Raw genomic sequence first — 22,553 nt, forward strand, 5'->3', positions numbered from 1 at the left:
GGTTTGGGCAGAAGATCTGGTGTAGGTGTCTGTTTTCTTGTGTGGATTTTTTTTTTTTTTTGGTTGGTTGGTTGGTTGTTTTTTGTGGTCTTTCACCTCTTCATCCTTGTCCTACACCCTGAACACTAACTCTCTTCACCATAATTTCTCACCTCCAGTACAGTTTCAGTGCTCTACAATTTAACACACCTTTCTTCACTATGCATTGTGTCGAGTTACTACAGTTTGCTATAACTGATACTAGAATCCCAACTGGCTTGTATTTATCTGCTAGTGCAGGTCTGGAAAGCATCAAGAATTTGGCAAGGAAAAGTAAAAATTGCAAAGCCACTAGCTAAAATATTTCATCCATAGTTTCTCCTTCTTTTCCCATTGAAGTTTATTTTGAGAAAAGGGGGGGATCTGAATCAACAGATCATAAATGACGTTCTGTCATTTTTAAGTCCACGTAAGACAACATACATTTTAATGCTTCCTCATAATTCTGAAGACTATTTTCTTTCCTGGAATGTATGTAGGTGGCCTCCTAATTATTTCCATAGAAACTACAACAGATACAAAGAACACAATAACACTATTTAATAGGGTAAGTTCTCAGCTACAAGATACTCTTTCATTGTAGTCACCACCATTAGCTATCTGCATTTTTGCCAGCAATGGACAAGAACCTGCATGCTAAACTCCTAAAAATCTGCAGCACTGTTACTGTAGATGGCACTTACTTTTTCCTGAGTAACTCTGGGATAATGCTGTCTAGTGGAGCTACACATTACACTCACTATGGTAACATCACTATTTCTCACTCAAATGAAAACATCTAGATAAGACTGCTGTAAGAAATGCCAAACCTTCGATCGTACCTTATTTTACTGACAATACCACAAAGAAGGCGTGTGAGAGTAAAATAATGTATGAGTGGCTTTCAAGCATTTCTATTTTCTGTTTTGTTTTTGTTTTGTTTAAAATCGTTTTAAACAGGTAGTTCAAATGGTACAGGTCTCCTTTGACCATTAACCTAAGGGGTACAGGAGGTTTGCCACTACTGCCATAGAGTTGCTAAGAAGTTTTTTGTGGAATTAGATGCCTCATCTCTTTTGAAGTGCCATCCTGCCTCTAATGCTAGCAGAAATTTGCTTGTGAGTTGAAAGTGTCAAGTTCAAGTAGCTGCTCCCTAGGGTTTCTCATTCCTGGGGGTCGTTTCAGAGAATAACATTCAGTCCTTCACCCAGTGTGCTCAGTCTTTATATTGGACTACTGCAAATTAAGTTTTAATCTCAGTTATGGTCCAAAATCCACTGGTTTTCTTGTGCAATCAGAGCCAGGATATATCTCTTGTAGCTGATAACAGAGAAGTGTAACAAGAACTACAAATGCAGGAAAAATGAAATTTCTGTCAGTGACTCACCTTCATCAATTTTAAGCTTTATTTAAAACGCTGCCCCAAAAATGACAGTATATTTTGACAAGTTTGAATAATTTTTAAAAATAATCAGTTCCTGTGGAGTAATGAGAATTTTTTTTTTTTCCCAAATACCACAAATGCAATCTGAGAAATGTAGGAAGCTTAGCTGTATCTTCACATATAAGGGCAGAAAACGACTCTTATTGCAGACTATTGTTCATGAAAAGTAATATATTTTATCTAATACATGGCTGAACTTGAGAGCTAGACTTGACTACCAATGACATCAAGAATGATCAGTCTGGCTTTAGGAGTATCACATTGCTTCAGCTCTCGATTTTAGGTGACTTCCTACCAGACCTTACCTTTTTGTAGGGTTAATCCTTCCTAGAGAGGATTATGTATCTCAAGTCATAGCATGTTTTGTTGGCACTTTTTAATGGCATTGCTGAGTCATTATAGCAACTGTCAGTTTTCAGCCACACAAAACTTACACAAGGTCCCTAATTTTTCTACTGTTATTAGTTTTAGTCAGTTTTTCATGTGTTTTGTTAATAATCAAGCAACCTAGCCTTGAGCACTATCATTCTGGATTTTCTGGTTCTTAAAATCCCATGTGCAGACTTATCAAGACTATTAAAGTGTAATTATACAGATGTAGGATTTCCTAAGCTTTTTGTAAGAAATGGAGCCTATGGGTCTAGGACAATTTCAAAGAAAAAACCATTGTAAGTCACAGATGCAGTCTATATACAGAGTAGTCTTTCTACTTCATGCACGGTATGCATTTAATTTCTAAATTGTATTTTCAGCTGTCAGTAAGTCCATCCGGAAATTTACATGATTACCGTACATAGACAAACCTTTTAAAAGACATTCTTCAGCATTCACATGCGTTTTCCCCAGTACACATATACCTTTCGTTCAGACATTTTTTTTAAGGTTCTGTAAACACCAGGGCAGTAAACAAGAAAAGCATTAAACTCTCTCACAGGAGTTTCTCAATTGAAATATTCAGGCCACAGTGTATTAGTACGTAGTTATGGTAGTGTAATATTCTGCGTTGCCTTTTCAAACCTACTGATTTCAGTGAGACCATATGATATAAACAAAAGCACAACTTGGATTTTGCTTGTGGCAAGATACCTAAATCACTAAGGAGCAAAGCCATAAACTTCAGTGGCAGAACAAGAATGTCTTCTTGGATACCAATTCTAGGTATTTTTTTATATTCCTCTAATTAGGAGTTGATGGCAATTAAAGGGAATTTATCCTCTTTCTCATTTCTTAATTATTATTAGAAAGGATTACTAAGCTGATTGAATACTTCATTATATTTTCAAACAGAAGATTCAGAAATGAAGAATAAACCAAGAGGATAAGAAAACTCCTGTAGGGTTCTGTAGTTTGGTTAAGGCAGGACTGGAAAACAACCAGATACAGTAATAATTACAAAAAACACTCTGGCTCACAGGGATCCTCATTTCACTTGCTAGGATTTTTCAGATATCTTTCTTGACTTCTGCTTCCTTAACCTGATGGCTGCTCTGTTAAAAATACCACCAGAGGTGTCAGTAAGATAAATTACCTGCTGGAAACTCTGAATGAACTGAACATGGCAAGCAGAGCAGTCTGAAGTTTCTCATAGTTTCTCATAGTTTTGTCTCCACTGATGATGCTTCTCTTTCTTTGTACAGACAAATGCTTTCTACCATTGAAAAGGAGCACAGAACACTGAATATCTTAACCAACTATGGAATAGAGTCTTGTCTGATAGATCACAGGCAGTGTCGTGGGCCTGAAGAATCCTACACTGAAATACTTGGGATTGTCCCGTATTAGGCCAAAAGAGGTCAAGTCAAAATGTAAAATGGAGCCCTGATTTCTAAACATAGTTGCTCCATTTATATACAGGAATAGATTATAGCAGAAAATAGTATGAAAAGTTTAAATACTGTGCTGCCCATTATGGAAATTGTTGAGTAGGTACAAAACACAACTAGATAGACTGCTTTTACTGTGGGAATATGTTCATTATAAGAATGTGCACAAGAATTCAGGGCAAGCACCTAAAAAGAGTGGAATGAACAGGTGAAAATGCAAGCATGTGGAAGACAGTTCTGAATGCTGTATATAAAGCTGTTGAATTGGAGACTACCTCCTTGTTCTCATTAGCCCCTCAAATACAAATTTTTATGCAAATCTCCTTAATGGAAAAATGGCAAATACTGTATCCAGCTCTAGGAAATATGAAAACATCCAGGCAACTCAATTTCAGATAAAGTTTTGCCCACTGAAAACAAAAGTTTTAAAATATGTAAATGCTGTTTGACTTTCTGTTTTGCATCATTTTTAGAGCTCAGTAAAAACATCTTTCCAATGCGCAACAGGTTGGAATTATTTATGTTTACTGAAAGAAAAAAAACGGGGGGGGGGAGGGAAAGGGAACAGAAGAGAAGCTGATAAAGCAGTTCAGGAAAACTACAGATTTGCCCTAGCTGAGCTTGTCAATCATGTACATGAGTAACTAGCAATATAGGAGTGTAATTGCAGGAATATATACTGTCAGAAGTATAACTGTGGTATAGTTACCAGACAGCTAAGACAGAGAGTGTTTTACAGCCAGTGATCCACCTCCAGGAATCGACACCCCTGAGCTGAATATTGCCATACTCCTCAGTGCGATGCCTGCCTGCTCTCTCTGATTATCTTTATCTTTAATTGCTTTTGTTCTTCATCAGAAGGATCCCTGCAGCCAACTTTCCTACCCACTGTTTACCAAAGGACGTGTTTTCTTGAGCAGATGGGACAAAAGTTTCTCCCCAGCTTGAATATAGACACAAACTAGTGGCCAGCATGGATAAAAATTTCTGGTCTTTGTCTGAAATTGCATTTGGGCTTGTACCCGCAGAGAGCTGCAACAGCATACATTTTTGCTGGATAGTGTACCGTTGTTTAAAATATAGCAGAAAAATTCCTTGTTGGGATTTTTCAACACTCACTCACGAAGTTTTTCGTTTAAGTTAAATTGGATGTACAATAAAGGCAGCATTCTGAGGATTTAGATCAATGAGATGTCTTTCTCCACACATATGGACTGACATGTAGGGAAATAATAGGAGAGGACAGCAACTATTTAAGGAAGATACTTTCAAAACATAGTTAATGTTTCCTGCAAGTATAGCTGTGAAAGATTGCAATGAGAATACGCATGGCATAAAGACTTAGTGCAAATGTGAGATATGGTAAGCAATTTGGAGGAGAAAATGCATGTATTTACATACACACACACATATATATGTACACATTCCAAATATATATACCTCATCTCAAACCTGCTCTATACACATTTATATAAATGTATATAACAATTATATATTTTATAGTCATGTTCTTACTTAGAAAAACACTTTAATTTGGCATTGTTATACAGTGGTTTCAGGGCACCCAAACCCCAACACACCAATGACAAAAACATGACCTATGTCCTACTCCTATTTAAAAGTGAAAATCAAAATGTATTCAGAAATTTATATTATGATTTGTTTGGTTTTTTTTAGTATTGATTTTTATATTTCTCACATAATCCAATCTGAAATGTCCAGCAATCTTTAAATAATGCCACGTGAGCAAGATTTTTCAGCACAAAATAACTATTTTTGGTATTTGATAAAATAAATAATGCTTTCCTCTTTCTTTTGCCAGAGCATTCCCTTCTGACTTCTAATAACAACTGTTCTGAGGAATCACTAAGAAAAAGGGGAAACTTTGAGGAGGTCTCTCTTTACAAGGTATAAAATTGAAGTGACAGATCTGGCTTTCTTCACTGAACTGCAAACAAAATTTAAATAGGTGAAAACACTGTACAGTTATGGCTTGAGCAAGATTATGGTCATTGCTCAAATACATACACATCAGGTTCAAAGCCAGAGTGTCAATAGAATCTGAGAGCGTGTTATTAGCTTAATACTTAGAAAATTTAAAAGAAGCTTTTCTTGCTTCAAGCAAGTTAAATAAACAAAGGTTATAAAATGAAGCGCTAATTGTAACTGATCTTTTTTGATGGCTTCATCAGAAATACTTTGCCTTCTTCAATTTTTTCATTTCCCCCTATTACAGGATTAAAAAATGAATGTTTCATAATAAAGGAAAAATACTGAGAAGAAATTAGGTATCCAAGGAACAATGCAGTAGCCACAACTCATACTGTGACTGCTTTACACTGCTTTGTTTGTGCAAAGAACACTTATCACCAATGGAGGTGATTACAGGAAGGATGAAACCAGTGTGCATGAAATTACATGTGTAAGATAGTGACTTCAGAAACACAAAGTATTAAAGAAATCATCCGCATTAGCTACAGATTCTCAAATGTTTGTAAAAGCAAAATTGGCAATACATCAACTAACAGTATCTTTTTCATATTCAAGGATTACATCCCAAAGATCCAACTTCCAATATATTTATCTTATTTATAAGCTCTTGGATATCTGGGGAATACCATAGCACCCAAACTTACTGAGATTGGCTGTAACAAGAAATGAATATGGAGAATTCTGAGCAGCATTTGTTCTTGGGCTTTTGCCTCTTCCTTCTTTTGAGAGTTGAATGTTCTCCTTACATCTTTAAAACAGTTTTGTAATGTAAGCAAAGACTGAACAATGAAAATGAATTTAAAACTTACATGCTTTCTGTCACATTAACTCCCTGTACAATGTAATACTGTATAAACATAAGCAAATAGTCCAAACTAGCTAAGGCAATTGTTCCTTGGAGTGTGTTTTCTTAAGAATTATACAAAAAAAGCATGGCAAGATCAATAATTCTATCTTGTAACACGCCATCTGTGGTGAAACTCTGGAAACTGCTATTTATTTTCAGTGTTTGAATGGCACTTTGGAGTGACTCTCTATGGAAATACTATCAAATGCTCCCAAGAAAGGTTATTATAATAGTTGAAATAAATCCAAGTATTTGGCATCACTGTTCTCTGTTTCTCAAAAACGTGTAACTGACTGCAGTCCAAAATGCAAAGATAATTTGGCTAATTTGCAAATAAATATAAAAATTCCACAAATTAAGACCAATAGCAGAACTTTAACTTCTGCAGGTTGTCTTCCCTCCTGAAATTCTCCCTGTATCTCCTCTTACTTGGTTCAATAATTAGCCTTAAGTGCTAGCTAGCAGAGTTTCAGTGAAGCAATGAATAAATAAATAAATAAATGGCCCTGGAGATTATCACAATATAAGAGCAAGAGTCAAACAACAAAATACTTAATTGTGTACAGCAAAATACATAGCCATGAGCCTGACTGAAAATCTTGCTTTTATCCTAGGAGACATGAAACTTGAGCAGCACAATCTCATAATCTCAGTACCCTTCCAATCAGTCCATACAAAATCATGACAATGGAAAAACAGCAAAATTCTAAACATCTTATAAATTTTTGTTTTTATTAGATCAAAATTCTACTTGGATTCTTTCAAGGAGATTGTTTTATTTCTTTGTGGAGATTGCTGGTAGGATTTTATTGATGTTGTAACCAGTAGTAATAGTAAAAAGGCCTTCCAAATGAGAGGTGCATCCCCTAACATTTTTAGAGGGTCAACAAGCCAAGTGCAAGGTGGTGTACTTGGGTGAGGGCACAGAATCACAGAAACAGAATTGCAGGGATTGGAAGAGACCTCAAGAGATCACTAAGTCCAATCCTCATGCTAAAGCAGGTTCCCTAAAATAGGTTGCACAGGTAGGTGTCCAGATAGGTCTTGAATGTCTCCAGTGAAGGAGACTCCACAATCTCTCTGGGCAGCCTGTGCCAGTGCTCCATCACCCTTACCGTAAAGAAGCTCTTCCGTATGTTTGTATGGAAATTCCTATGTTCTGGTTTTCATAGAATCATAGAATCACCAAGGTTGGAAAAGATCTACAAGATCATCCATTCCAACCATCTCCCTGTCACCAGTATTTCTCATTAAACCATGTCCCTCAACACAGTGTCTAAATGCTCCTTGAACACCTCCAGGGTCAGTGCCTCCTATCATTACGCACCACTGAGAAGAGCTTGGCCTCATCCATTTGTCTCCCACCTCCCTTTAGATATTTATAAACACTAATCAGATTCCCCCTCAGTCTTCTTTTCCCCAGGCTGAACAGACCTCGGTTACCCTGGGGCAATCCGGCAGTGCCAGGTATAAGCACTGGGAGAAAAACTTGGGAGCAGCGCTGTGGAGAATGACTCATGGGGTTTGGTGGATGAAAAGCTGGGCATGAGCCTGCAGTGTGTGCTCGCAGCCCAGAAGGCCAACTGGACTTCATCAAGAGAGAGGTGGCCAGCAGGGTGAAGGTGTTGATTGTCCCCCTCTGCTCCTTTGAGGCCCTGTCTGGAGTACTGCGTACAGGCATGGTGCCCCCATCACAAGAATGACACAGAGCTGTTACAGCAGATCCAGAGGAGATCTCCAGAGGCCATGAAGAGCCTGAAGAGTTTATTTTCTTTTATAAACACATACACCGGTCCATTGAGTGACCTGGGCCAAATCACTTCACTTTCCTAGGCTTCAATTTATTTGTCTTTAAATTAAAACTCATACTGACTGCAGTTAAAATAAAACCTTCTTTTGTATACTTCTTTAAGGTCTACTAACAAAAATTACTAGCAGTAGAACAATATTGACTATTACAGCACTGGAGAATTAAGAAAAGACTATAGTTCTTGGTTTTCACAAGTAAAGTTTTTTTCAACAGTCTATTCCACTTTTGAGATTTATTAAGGAGTTTAGTATTGTTAAGAACAGTTACATCATTATCTTGTAGGTGTCATGATGCATCTTTTTCAGCCTTACACTGGCAAGCTTGGATGAGTATTAAATAAACTGGTCTTGATTACAGTTTTTCCAAAAACCTAACAGGGCTCAAGGTCAGATCACCTTGAACCTACTTGAATAGAATATACTTTAAATGAATGCAATAAAATAGATGCGTCCCTGAGAAATTCATGAGTTCTCCAAAAGTGTGGCCTACTTCAGATCTTGTTTATGAGAGTTTTTCCACAGAATCAATGGCCTTATGACAGCATAACTCTTCTGAGAACAGAGCTAGACCGTGACTTTCCATATATATTTCTTCTTTGTCTTATTTAATTTGCCAAGACAAAAAAGATCTGGCAAGAAACCCCAAACTGTTTGTAGATATGAAAGAAGATAAAGCTAAGCTTTTCCAAAGTCATTATTTTACAAGTAGACTTTCTATTTAAAATAAATAAAGGTCTTTGGCAAACTGATGAAAAAACAGATGCTTGTCCTTCAAGAAAAACTGTGAGGAAAATGTAAATCGATGTTGTTTGATTTTGGATGAGAAAAGTATGATACCTAAATTATTTCTTAATTATCAAAGCCAATTTTATTAATAAATCAGTGCAGTTAACAAGGCAGCCTACTCTAAGGAAGGTCTTGCCTAAAATTTCCATCATCCCAAATAACGGCATGATGGGACAACCATTTAATTTTTGTCATTTATGACATTTATGGTTAGCATGCATTTCATTAAAACAGTTTTCTTTTTTCTTTACCTTAAGGCTTGTAGAGAGACAATGAAATGATACTGATCAGCCTGAGAGAGTGATCTATCATCATGCAATTAGTCAAATGTATTAGAGAGAAATTATGTTTAAAAGGCAACTCAAAGCTGTCCAGATACTGAGAATGTTGGCTGTACATTTGAGTAAATCTATGCAAAAAATGCCTAGAAAAACAAAAACATTTGATCTTAGTATGTTGTATGCAGAAATCAACTCCAAAAGGGGAGTTGAGTTCATAGCAAATTCTTACTCATTTAGTCTGGCAATTTAGCCAGCAGATACTGAATCCAGCTCAGTCCAGGACCAGATGGTATTTATCCAGAAGTTCCAAAGGAAATAGTAAAATTATTAAATATGGCATGTAAGCCCTTACAAATGTAATACCAATTTTTAAACAGAGTTACAGTGAAAACCTTTGAGATGAAGAGCCAGTCTGTAAACCTGGCATCCACAGAAATGAATCTAGTGGGTACTGTAATAACAGATACAAATCTCTATACACCTGGTCTGCACTGCAGTATTTTTAAATGGCAGCCCTAACTTCAGTGAATGCTTCACGTTTTGTGTTTTGTTTCTTTAATGTAGAACATTGTTACTTCATGCTAAGGGCATAACCCACTTTATTGAGCTGCTGTATCACTTCTTGGTTTGTATCTTCATTTCTACCCCACCAGGAGCTTCCTAAGCACTGGATAATTCAAAATATGCAGCAATCAGTGCTTCCAAAAATCTTGAAATACTGATCTGGGTTGAGGGATCAAAGCTGGCATGGATTTTCATGCCAGAAAGAACCAGGAGAATCATGGAAGTGGGACTTCAGTAGTAATGAAACATCACAGACAAGTAGGAGACCATTGGTTTGGAGTGAAACAGGGAACAACATAAAAAGGAGGAATGAAACGTAGATGTGAAGAGGAATTATGGACAGGTCCCCATAAGAAGCTTTGCCACAGCCATTCATCACTTTCAGAAATGCACCAATAAATGGAAAATTGAATGAGACGAAAGAGTTTTCTGCTGATGCTAGATCAGACAAGGAGAGAAGAAGCAAAAGCTGAGTTTGAAAAAGTGCAGAGAGCTCTTTCTGATAAAACAGGGAGAATAAAAAAATCACTGCAATGTAGAAAACAAATATAATTCTTCATGAATAGTGTAGAGCTCTAAGCTAGTTATCACTATGCAGGAAGGAGATTACTGTAGTTACAATATTATTCTTCCATGTAAACATCAGTTCAATTCTCAGTAGTTATAAAAAAGGCAAATAGGATTATAGGAATTACTGTGAAAGGAACAGAAAAGGAAACAAAAATCCCACAAAAATTCAATATGCCATTATTAAAATCCTTGGTTTATTTTCCTATGTTAGCACGAGCTAGAAAAGGTACAGATCTGGGTCACAGTGCTCATGGAAGATATGAAACAGCTCGTACACAAGGAATGAATAACTAACCTCATGTTCCTCAGACATGATAAAGTCATGACAGGTATGGAGAAGTTGACTTCAGAATGGTAATTCACTGTAATGATGCACTGAGAGACACCTCACTCTGTTTCTTCCCTGGAGTCTTCACAGAAGACACTTTGAATTCTAGTCCAGCAAATCTGGTAGCCCAGCAGATGTAAGTTCACAGTCTACATCTAACAACATAAAGGAAAAATAATGTTTCTATTTAATATACTGTTGCAAAGGAATGACTGATGTATAACCCATCAGGACGGCAGCAGCTGACCCCAGAAATACAGTGGTATAACCGATATAAAAGCTGTTGATGAAAAATGAATCGAGGAAGAATCCGACTCCAAGCAGCAATACGTCTGGTAAAAAGTAATAAAGGAAATACTGCTAATACCAGTCGACACAAACGAAACTGAAAACACATCCAGTCATTTCTCCAACACAGATCTAATAGAAGGTGCCAGGAAACCAGAAAGATCTTTTCCACATTAAAAATAAGCCCAGAACAACAATTTGACATCTTGCTTACAGAAAGACTCTAACTCCATTACAGGTTATTTAATTCAGTAAAGGAATTGCTAAACACAATTTACCCAGCCTGTGGTTTGCAGCAGGTCAGAGTATTATAATAATTGAAAATAATTGTAATAGCTTCTTTTGACATGCAAAGGACTCGGACCGAGAGAGAGTTCAAAAGCATTCTCACTGAATGCTACTTTATGACTGCTCTAAAATTTAAAGACTTAAATGAAATGACTCGCACAAAGACACTGAAAGCAAGGCACATCTTAGAAAAGCAGACATATGCTGCAAAATGTGGTCTGAGTTTGTTTTGTTATTGATTTCTCTTCTATGGGGAATAATTTTCAAAGGAAAGAGAAGTTGTTAAGCTGACGTTTTGGCAGCTTAGACTAGATTTTTTGCGCCTTGCTGTCTCTGAAGAATGAAAAAGCAATCTAAATCCAGAAGTTCATTCCAAAAAGTATCCGTTACTTTTCCTGTGGATTATCACCACTAAATCAGCACCTGTCTTAGCTGCCACTCAGGTGTTTGGGATATTAAAATACTTGGAACATTGGAATAATTCAAAATAAATTTGAAACTCAATCTGAAAAAAATATATCTGTGTTTAATTAAATAGGCAAATTTGTCATTTAGGAGATTGGTTGGTTCATAAGACCCAATGTAGTCCTTAAAAAATATACAAAAACTAAAGCTGAATAGGCAGCTAAAAATAAACAAATAAATAAATAAAAAGATTTTTCAGAGAGTTTGGTACTTAAAGTTCAAGATTAATGGTCAATCACTGCAAAAACAGAGACAAAATTCAAACTCTGCTTCTTTGATATAATTTTTTGAATTCAACAGGCAAAAGACAGAAGTAGGCTTAATTTCCTACCAGAATAATATTCCTCCAACCTCTGAAGCTGAATTCCAATGGACTGAATGTTTCTTTCTGATGAGACAGTTACATACTGCATGCACTGTTTGCTAGATGGAGCCTGTTTTGTCTCAGATCAAAACAAAAACAAAAAACAAAAAACACAATTGCAAGAGTTCATAAATACATACATACATACATACATATATATATATATACATATAATAAAAGTGCAACAGAGTAGATAATTTAGAAACCAGAACTTTTTGGTCCTGCATACCCCTTCCAAATATGATGCTATAAATGAAGGCTGGAGAGGTTGGAAAAGAAATCCAGGACTTCCAGTCATTGTATATCAACTTTAAGGGGTTAGGAACCTGCTATTAGGAACCTATTATTGTCCTGTGTATTTAAGAAGAGATCTTAAATCTGCTGTTATGCTGAAAGACCAGGACACTGTGGAACAACAGAGAGATGGTGTTTACATATCCACAAAGCAAACTCAAATTCACAAACTCAGAGGCTTCTTTTAAACAGACGAGGTTGTTCCATTTTACACTATGCATAAATAACATGCAACATTTTATCAGCTCAAGTTTACAAGTCAAATAGAAGCCCTGGCACTGAAAAAAATGTCTAGGCTTCTGCTTACATTAACCAACAGTTCTAATGGCATACTTCCATAGCGCTTGATCCAGGAACACTGGCATTTATGGCCTTTCTGGGCTTTGAATCAGGGACATGAAAACCTTCAGTGTGAAGTTAGCACTTCACTAAATGAGATAGATGTAACAGATCTTGTTTTCCCGAGTCAAATATATACCCAGTTTTCAGTTTGCTCTGAAAAATGTGAAGGAAAAAATCTTACTTTCATGTAAGGCATGCAAAATCTTTGTTTTATTTTTCCTCCCTGTGCCTGTCTATTTAGTTCCTCTGGACATTTTAAGTGGTGTTGGTTGAGAGACGGATTTATCACTCTCATCACTCACTGGTTGTGATTTATTGGCTGTGGCACAGCAACCTTCCTCTGAGAAATATTGCAGAGATGTGAGCAGAAGCAACCTTGCAAGGGGTTAACACTGTAATCTTTTTCTAGTCTGTTTATAATCCCAACAGTAGGCCAGTAACAGAAGAGGGTGGATCTAAAAAAGTGCAGGAGGGGATGTGTGCATGTGTGCATATGTGTGAATGTGTGTCTGCGTGCTTGCCCTGCTTTTCTAAACTGAATTGTATGGCATAAATCTTTTTCAGCCTGACCAGGGTGATCCTGACGGATGGTTAAAGAGCTTACTTGCACCTCTGCCTCTCTCGGATTCCTCTGAAGGCTTCATTCAGAAGATATTTGTTTACTGACAGAATGGGCAGATAGTTGCAAACCAGCCTTCTTCGTAGAAGCTAACCTGTGGATCCTGAAGGATGGAAATAGTTGATGCTAGCTTCCTTGAGAACACTACCAATATCACTGCTTTGCTGTGTGATATCCTCTTGGAAAATGAGACTTTTTACTGTGTGGATGATCCACCTTATTCTTCTAAAGGTAGGTATAGAAAACAGATCTTTCAGGCAGTTTTAGTTCTAGCTGGAAGCGAGCTTGGAGAGAAACAGCCACACAAGGCTTTTTCTGTGGGGGAATGCAAAATCAACTAGTTGCTGATAAGTTAGGATGAGAAACAGGCAGGAAAGAGTTCAGTACATGCTGGTTTTCCAAGCTAAACATCCAGCTGGAGCAAAATTGGGATAGAATGGAAAACTGACAGTAGGAATATGGGGTCCAAAATGTAAATAGCTCTATGAAGGACATGGAGAAACACGATTTTGACTCTGAGAAAGTCCATAGCACTGGAGTTATGTGGTCTGACACCACGTGTAAAAGAAATTAAACATGAAACTATAATACTATGAAATTGAAATAAGCATCACTGTATTAAAATGTTTTTGACTGCTGTATCATTTTGTCCTTTCACGCGAAAGGAGGAATTTCTGTGGTGAATGAGCCCTGCACCTTAAGCATTTTGAGCAGAACGTGCTTTTCAGAAGTTGTATTTGGCTCTCCAGAAGTGCACTGTATGTGCTCTATCTTCATGTTATGCAATTCAGGTAGATCAAAATATATTTAAGAATTTCAGAACTTCCACGGATTCGTATAAGGGTATAAACCTTAGCAAAACTAAAACTGGGCAGGTTTCTGAAAGGGTTTACCTTCTGATTAAAGGATGAATCATAAAAGACTCTATGATCTGTATACTTCATATCTGATTTCTCTTTATGACACTTTTCAGATTTGCATCAGATAATCCGGATCCTGCTGTATTGTTTGATATTTCTGCTCAGTGTTTTGGGGAACATTCTGGTCATCACTGTGCTGATACGAAACAAACAGATGAGAACAGTCACCAACACATTTCTGCTGTCCCTGGCAGTCAGCGACCTAATGCTCTGCCTCTTCTGTATGCCATTCACCCTCATTCCTAACCTGCTGAAAGATTTTATTTTTGGGAGCACTGTTTGCAAAACTGCCACTTACTTCATGGGTAGGTCTGGGAAGTTTACTTTTGTTTTGAATATTAACTAGGGGGATATGTGAGAAGGTCATGAAAGACCTGATTTTTTCTATCTGCCATTGAACAGTTACCAAAATCATCAAGAAGCAGCACTGTAGGGCAGGTGCTTATAGTTCTGTTTTCCTAAGCCTGATCCCGCAAAACAGAGACACTCAATTTCAGCTGCACACAGAAATGTTCTACAGGACCAGGTGAGAAGTGTTTAGTACGAACAAGCTTTAACGAGGAACCTGGTACAGACACTTGCTTATCTATCACTGACAGAACTATTAGTAGTGTCCAGATCATCCGTCAGAAAGGACAGCCTGTATAGTCCTCACTACGCGGGTTTTTGTTAGCAGTGATACACAAAAATAGAAAGGAACAGCCAGAAGTAGGTACCATTTGCAGCACTGGGTGTTTGTAAGAATAGAGCAGGTCAGATCTGGGGTCAGCAGATCATGACATGCAGGCTGTGCAGGTACAGCTCTTACAGATTGACTTCAGGAAGTCACCCTTCTACATGCTGTGCTCTATCACCTTCGGTTGTGGAGGCTGAGCCAGGAGATTCAAAATGCCTGCACTGTGCCCCTTTAACTTGTGCCCTTGAGAACCTTGATGTAATGTGAAAGTAAGCACCTAAACTGGGAATGGGAAATCAACATCTTTTTGTAGATAAAAGCAGTAAAACTAAAGGCCATGTTTAAACAATTATAAGGAATTGCTGCCATAAACACCATAAGAATTTACCTCAGCAACGTCATCTTATACCACAATTAGTAAGTTAGTTTATAAAATCCAGTGACATATTTCTGATCCCTCACATTTCAGTTATGAAGATGTCTGGTTTTAAGAATCAGATCACGGATATATCAACTCAGGTTAGGAGGCTTCTATTGATAAAGATTCTATTGATAAATAGGCACTGACAACCATTCTATCACCTATGCTCTCAGTCTTTAATTTTAAGATTAATTAATTAAGATAATTTCAATTACAGACAACCTATGTAAAGCAAAAGGTAACATTATGACACCTGTATTTTATATTCTGACCGACATCAGAGCATTCATTAAAATTGAAGTTCATACACAGAAAGAAAAACTTTTAAAATTGAGCAAAAATGTTTATAGTCCTTCAGTGATAAACTGAGATGTTTTAGTGACAGAAATACAGACCACTGCGTTATATTTCACAATATATGAGTAGGTGAAATTAAAGACACTTGAAGGACAGAGATTCAGCTTCATGGCTCTTGCTTTTTTAACTCCATTAGCATCTAATTTAAAAAAATGGAAATATTTAATTCAGTCGAAGGAGGAAATCAAATCACCAATCTAGCAGGACAAGTGAAAAATTAAAGCAATAGAATGGGGACTATGGCACTCTGTGTTAAAAGAGTATTAGCAAAATCACACTATTTCAAATGCTGATTTGAAATGAAGCGTGATTACTCTGGTGTATAAACCACAGTAGGAAAAAGAAGAATTAGATGGAAAAGTGCATTTGTTCTGTTTTCAGAATGTCATGGTTTGAACAAATGAATATTTTCTCTTGGACTTCTGGCAGTAGTGAAATGAGCAGGACTATCAGCATTCAGACTTAGACCCATTTTCTATGCACTCTTCACTAACTTAATCAGCATGTTATTTATAAATAATTTAGCTCATGACTAGCTTGCTGTATTTCTATTTTTTTCTATGTTTATATAGAAAGCTAGCAAGATTATTTGAAAATAATACAAACATTTTAAACAAGAGAATAACCTTTTACTTCGTTTTCTACGTGCAGGTATCTCCGTAAGCGTGTCTACATTCAACCTGGTTGCCATCTCTTTGGAGCGGTACAGTGCCATTTGCAAACCTCTACAGTCCAGGGTCTGGCAGACAAAATCCCATGCCTTGAAAGTGATTGCTGCTACCTGGTGTGTTTCCTTTACCATCATGTCACCATACCCAATTTACAGCAAGCTGGTCCCCTTCACCAAGTACAACAACAGCACAGCCAACATGTGCCGGCTCCTTTGGCCAAGTGATGTCATTCAACAGTCTTGGTAAGACTTATCCAGCTGTTTGCAAATGCATCATTATCTGGTGAAAAACAGGATTTCACAGTGGCATTAAGCCTATTGAAAATTAAGTATTAACCATCAGCAAACATATACGCTTCTCTCAAGTTTATTTATAGGAAAAAAAATCTTATTTTTAAGCTGCTTACATTTTGACTCTTCTACAACTTTCGCCGTGTCATAGGAAGGACACATACCATGGCAATGATTCTCACAATGGTCTGCTAAGCCCCTAGCATAAAGAAAGCATCCATCACTAATCAAGTCAGAATACTTCTGCTTTAAGTCATTTAAGCATAAACTTCAATATTTTCAGAGAAATCTTCATTAATCTCAGAAAAACACGTACAAGCTCCCTTCTGTGTACAGCCTTGCCTGTTAATACTGTGTCTGAAAGTCCTCTGAAGCAGATAAGTATTTGAAAATTTGATAAGTAATTTGAAAACTTGGAGAGAGTGCAAATGCTTTTCTTGACAGCTGAACATTTCTGGTTATTTGTAGAGAAGAGGGGAAAAGAAATGAGGGGAGGGGCAGAGCTCCAAGTCGTACACCTCCAGACAGGCTAAGTAAACAGTAGCACCATCAAGCAGCAATGTTATTTTGACATTGTGTCCTTGTATGATGATTGAACAGTTTAACTAGCACTGAGAAGATGTAAGATTCTAATTTTTTCTTTTTTTTGCTCCTGGAGGTCAGTTAGAAGTGGGAACAAGATTACAGTGCACACCACAAGAGCTGCTGTGCCCACTCATGTTAAAGTCATATCGATCCTTTCAGTAGCCTCAGGAGTTTGTCAGTGTGAGGAGGAAGGATGCAGGGCAAACTTCTCTCCTCCAGTGTATCACTACAGGTTCCAGGATGCTTTAAGGAGTTTGCACCAGAGTTCCAAGGAGCAGAGAGATGCAAGCTCCTGAATGTTCAAACAGAAAGGTTTCCCCATTTTTTAGTCATATTAGTGAAGCTACCTTCAGTGCTTTACATAGGAGAGCAACAGACACTGACTCACAACCAAACAAAAGGAGCTCCCCTTAAAGAAGGGGCTGCCAGCCCCAGGGCCCCTGCATGGCCCCAGAGATAGGAACCCCACTGGGGGCTGCCCCTTCCCTCCAATAGCTGCCACAGCCCATGGTAAGGAGGTGCACACCAGCTACTGGAAACCAGTACCAGGGTCACCTCTAAGGATCAACAGCTGCTCCTGTGGCTTCTTCGAGGCCAAGGGAACATATGGAGAAAACAAGATTTGCACTATTCCCCAGTCTCTGTCCGTCTCTTGATTCTTTAGGTACACCTTCCTGCTGCTAATTCTCTTTCTTATACCTGGGATAATAATGATGGTTGCATACGGCCTCATTTCATTGGAACTCTACAGAGGAATAAAATTTGATACCAGCCAGAGAAGATCTTCAAGAGGTAACAGTACATTTCAATTACTTCTATATGTTAGAGTTGGAGATGAGAGCAGTCACCTTGAGGCCACTATAAGCAAAATGCTCTGTTTGTAAAAACGATGGTTGCGATCCGTTTCAGTCAGGGGCATTTATTTGTTGACCGAGGTGATTCCATTATTCTCTTGTCAGTAATTCTTCCCCTACAGTTTGCTTGCAAACATACCAGGTGGGATGCTTTAAATTTAAAACTGTTATAGAAATATCAGGATTTTTTTTTTTCTGGCCAAGGATTAGGACCATTTCGGTCAGTAAAGCTCACAATAAAATTGTCAAATTAGAATAGCAGCATATTATTTTGAAAACTATCTTCAGCAAATACTGGAACAAACAGTGTCTTCTGTTGCATCCGCTTGTGTGCAATTACGACGTGCGAACGCTGGGGGCTAGCAGGCACAGAGCAGCTGATACGTGAGGGATGCAAAACTGGGACAGTGCTTTCTTTGAAGCAGTTGTTCAGCCGTGAGTTATGTCATTTATTTCTACTTAGATCCTATTCTTCTTTTTGCATTTTGAAACATTGTTCAGAGAAGTTTTGCCAACTATTTAAGTACTCCTTTTTTTGTGTACAGAAAGAAAAGTAAGTGCCAGCATCGCCAAATACGAGGACGGAGACGGGTGCTACCTGCACAAAGCCAAAAGGAAAAGGAAAGTGCCATTGCAACAACTCTCCGCTATGAGCAGCAGCAAAATAGACAGGGTGAGAAGCAGCAGCTCTTCTGCCAACCTGATGGCCAAGAAACTTGTCATCCGCATGCTGATGGTGATAGTGGTTTTGTTTTTCATTTGCTGGACTCCCATCTTCAGCGTGAACGCCTGGCGTGCGTTTGACACCGCCTCTGCAGACCTGCATCTCTCGGGAGCTCCCATCTCCTTCATCCACCTGCTGTCCTACACTTCTGCCTGCGTGAACCCTATCATATACTGCTTTATGAACAAGCGTTTCCGCATGGGTTTTCTCGCCACTTTCACCTGCTGCTCTAAGCGAAAGCCTCCTGTGATTAGAGGAGAGGTTGGTGATGAAGAGGAGGGGAAGACGACAAGGGCTTCGCTCTCCAAGTGCTCTTACACACCAATGAACATGTCTGCACCCCCCTGAGCTGCATCACAAGGGGCTACAAGAGCCCCGCAGAAATTCAAGTGGACATGGTCTGGTCTCGGGAAGTGGCTGTGGCATTAGTTGGTATGATTTAGTTCTGAGGTAATGAAACACTTCAGCTGACAGTAAACGTGGTGAGAACCTTGTGGGAAATGGATGCTGTCTCTGTCTGAGCTTTGTATCATTTTCCCTTCAAAAGTACAAAGGAGGAAGAGGGCTCCTTGAACATAAGAGACTTTATAAAAAGCCTTACAAGATGGTCTATTTGTCATAAATTCTCCTGTAAAAAAGAATTGGTGTCCTTAACATCAGCAATTTAGCTCAATATTCAGCTGCACTTCTAAGCATCTCCTAAAATTTCCGAGATGCCAATAGATTCTCCTCAAACACGAGTACATGTATTCAGTCTTCACTTCGGTATCTCTCCCTTACAATCAGAATCATTCAGTTAAATTTCAAGTATTTTTTCACATCATTTTAGCTGAGCTAATACGTGTCGAGATCATGCTGGTGCCATAGTCAAGTAAAAGCATTTCGGGGTGGGGAGAATGAGCTTGTCCATGTGAAAATAATGCTTTTAAGTGAAATTCTCTTTTTTTTTCCTAAATAAAATGAAAATAAATATCAATGACTTTAAATGTAGACAGAAAGAATTCTTCACCTGGCAATAACCTATGCTAAATTACCATCGTTTAAGTGTATCTTTGTTTTAAAATAAAAAACACAGAACAAAGCACAGAGAAGCAGCTTTCTTCCCTGCAGCTGTGAGCACCCATGCATGCAAGGGGCAGATGTGAGCTGAGCCCTGAGTGAGGTGAGAAATCACCACCCCGGGGAGCACAGGGATAGGACTGAGGGCCTGGAACGATGCCTGCAGTAGGAATACATTTCACAAAGCCATTCACTCCCAGTCTGGTACTGCACACAGCAAAATAAAAGCCCTGAGACATGGGAGAGCAGAAACAGCACACGAAATGAGCACAGGATGAGACTTCATTGCAGAGTGTGGGGTTTTTCTTATCTTTGGAACCATTTTTCCAATTGCACGTTCCTGTAGACAGACTCAACATAGAAAAATCTCTTAGCGCTGTAATCACTGCTGTTCTGCCGAGCAAGGAATTCAGCCTCTTCATGGCGTGGTGTGTGGGTGAGGGCGGGCAGGAGGAGCAAGATAATCTATTTTGTTCTGTGAAAATATCCCATTGGAGATGCTTCCCTCTCCTAGCTGAGTCAATATCATTTTCAAAATTTCTTATTAGACAGAGATTAAATTTGACTACTGCACGGAATGAAGATGTGGATATTAAATATAACCACTCTCAAGGTTTTAATCAGAAAAATCAGATCTCTTTACAGAATGATTTTAAATTGGAAATAGGGTTTGAGTTTCGAGCACCCAGAGCCATGTTCTGCACTCAGTTATTGCCCGCAGTGCCTTCCCGATATAACTTAGCATAGAACTTGAGCTACTAGGTTATTTTGCATCCAGCTTGCTCACAGACAGGAAATTAAAATAAAATTCTAACCACTATTTATGCACAATCCATAGAAACAACGTTTCTCCTGCCATGTTAATAAAGCTGCACTGTTCCTGGAACTGCTGAGGCTACCAACATCTATCTGACCTTTTGCAAATACCTACTGAATTAAATTATGGGATTTAGTCTATAACAACAAAATGAAAACTTTACTCCACCTCAGGCTGCAGGATAAGACCCTCTGCAAACCCATCCTTCTGCTGACACTGAAGGAATGAGCTCAGCTGCTTCTGGATTGATGTGGAAGAGTGAAAGCTGAGTGTATAGCGTTTGAAGGCCTGGCTTTATCATAGCTGTTGTTTATATGTGAAAAATCACATTTTCATGATACACTGGCTCTGAGTATTGCTAACTATGTGCTGAAACTTAAGTTTTAGAATAAATTGTAGCATAAGTTTTATTCTAAAACATACATTTTATTCTAAAGCTTAAGAATATCAGCTCTTTGGCCTAGCTCCCAAAGAACTGAGCCTTAAGCCCAATTCCAGCACAGAGTAGGAATTATGTTTCTGAGATGGAATATTACAACTCAGTCATTTTCATAAAATCATTTGAGTTGGAGGGAACCTCTAAAGGTTTTCTAGTCCAACTTCCCTTGTAACGATCAGGGATCAGGTTGGTCAGAGCCTGGTCCAATCTGGTCTTGAAAGTCTCCAGGGACAGGGCAGTCACCACACCCCTGGGCAACCTGCGCCAGTGCCTCACCACCTTATTGTAAAAAGCTTCTTCCTTATATCCAATCTAAACCTCTCCTCTTTCAGTTTTAATCCATTTCTCCTCATCTGTCACCACAGACTCTGCTCAAGGGTCCGTCCCCTCCTTTCATACAGAATCATTTGGTCATCTCTGCTCCATCTCCCAGCAATGGAAACTTCATCTTTTCTGCAACGCTCGTGGCATGTTCCTGCCTCTGTAAAGTGCCTTCCCCTCACTAGAGCCATGGAACCCTCCCAGCACCTTTAATTCAGATAGTGTTCTCAGTGGAAATTAGCGTTCAGCAGTAAGTATGAGCAGAACAGGTCGGTAGCAAACTAAAGGAAATCTAAAGTAGCCTTATATGAACATCATTTGTTTATAGATGTTTGAGGGAGAAATCTGATCCCACAAGCCTACTTTGTCAAGTAGAGGAGCAGAGGCACCAAAGGCAAGCTACTTCCTAGATGTGGCAGACAAACAGCAAAGGACTCAGTACATTTCCGATGTAGAATGCCTGTAAATCTCTTAATTGCTTTCACTTCTTCTTCTTTCCCCAAATCTCCTGCCTGTGCCTGGTGGTTCTCAGCTGCACAGCCCTGCTTGTGCTCACACATTGTCTCTCTTGACCACCAACTGATCACAGCCCTGTTACAGCTCAGAGCAGTTGATTTCAGGCAGGAGCAGACAACCAGAGAAAAGGATCGTGCCCCCTTTGTTTTCTCAGATATCCATTTTTCTTGGGCACCAGCTGATGATTCTTTGCACAGATCAAGGCACATAAGCAGTGTCACTAGGCACTAGAATGTACCTACTTCCTCTTGCACTTCTCAGGCCTTTTTTCTCAGTCTCAATTGAAAGGGTGGTGAGCTACACCTAAGATTCCTAGAGGCAAAAGTTGTCTGTTCTCAGAGAAGAAAAAAGATCAAAATTAATGGCTTCGAGCAAGGATTATATGAAGGAGAGTCTATCATTTTTTTATTACAACATCACATGACATAGATCAATGGAATCTCACACAACTCCAGCACAGCCAATCCTTGGCTCTCCTCTCACCACCAGCTTCCTTGTCATATTAGCACATGCCTAAAACATGTCAGAATTTCCATCTAAGTGGGCTTTCAAAGTCACATTTCTGACACTATGTTTTTATTTTTTCTCTTGCAATGCTTGGTATCCAAGGCAGCCTAACGGGGAAGAAAAATGCAACGGAAATGTTCAAGCTTCTGCTTTGCTTGCCTAATGGCAAATGGTTCCTGTTTGGAGTTATTACCTACATCTTCAGAGATAATTATGGCACAAAGAGTTTTCTTTGGATGACACCGAATTTGATGTGAAACAGCAAATGAATGCC

The 22,553-nt window shown here is 38.5% G+C and overlaps 1 protein-coding gene across 1 annotated transcript; it reads left to right on the plus strand.

The window, feature by feature from the left end:
• Positions 1-13,185: 13,185 nt before the first annotated feature.
• Positions 13,186-19,455, plus strand: CCKAR (cholecystokinin A receptor). Its single transcript, XM_065736135.1, has 5 exons — positions 13,186-13,353; positions 14,096-14,347; positions 16,148-16,409; positions 17,707-17,834; positions 18,442-19,455. Exons 1-5 carry the CDS (start codon positions 13,233-13,235, stop codon positions 18,966-18,968), a joined length of 1,290 nt encoding a protein of 429 aa, XP_065592207.1. The 5' UTR covers positions 13,186-13,232; the 3' UTR covers positions 18,969-19,455.
• Positions 19,456-22,553: the final 3,098 nt, after the last annotated feature.

Source organism: Cyrtonyx montezumae, unplaced genomic scaffold (assembly GCF_038088225.1).
Source record: "Cyrtonyx montezumae isolate F1298 unplaced genomic scaffold, pur_monq_1.0 scaffold_2, whole genome shotgun sequence".
Classification (NCBI taxonomy): domain Eukaryota; kingdom Metazoa; phylum Chordata; class Aves; order Galliformes; family Odontophoridae; genus Cyrtonyx; species Cyrtonyx montezumae.

Coding starts and splice junctions, on each gene's coding strand:
- CCKAR (XM_065736135.1), top strand. CDS start 13,233: ATGGAAATAGTTGATGCTAGCTTCCTTGAGAACACTACCAATATCACT. Junction 14,348..16,147: donor AACTGCCACTTACTTCATGG/GTAGGTCTGGGA, acceptor TTCTACGTGCAG/GTATCTCCGTAAGCGTGTCT. Junction 17,835..18,441: donor CCAGAGAAGATCTTCAAGAG/GTAACAGTACAT, acceptor TTTTGTGTACAG/AAAGAAAAGTAAGTGCCAGC.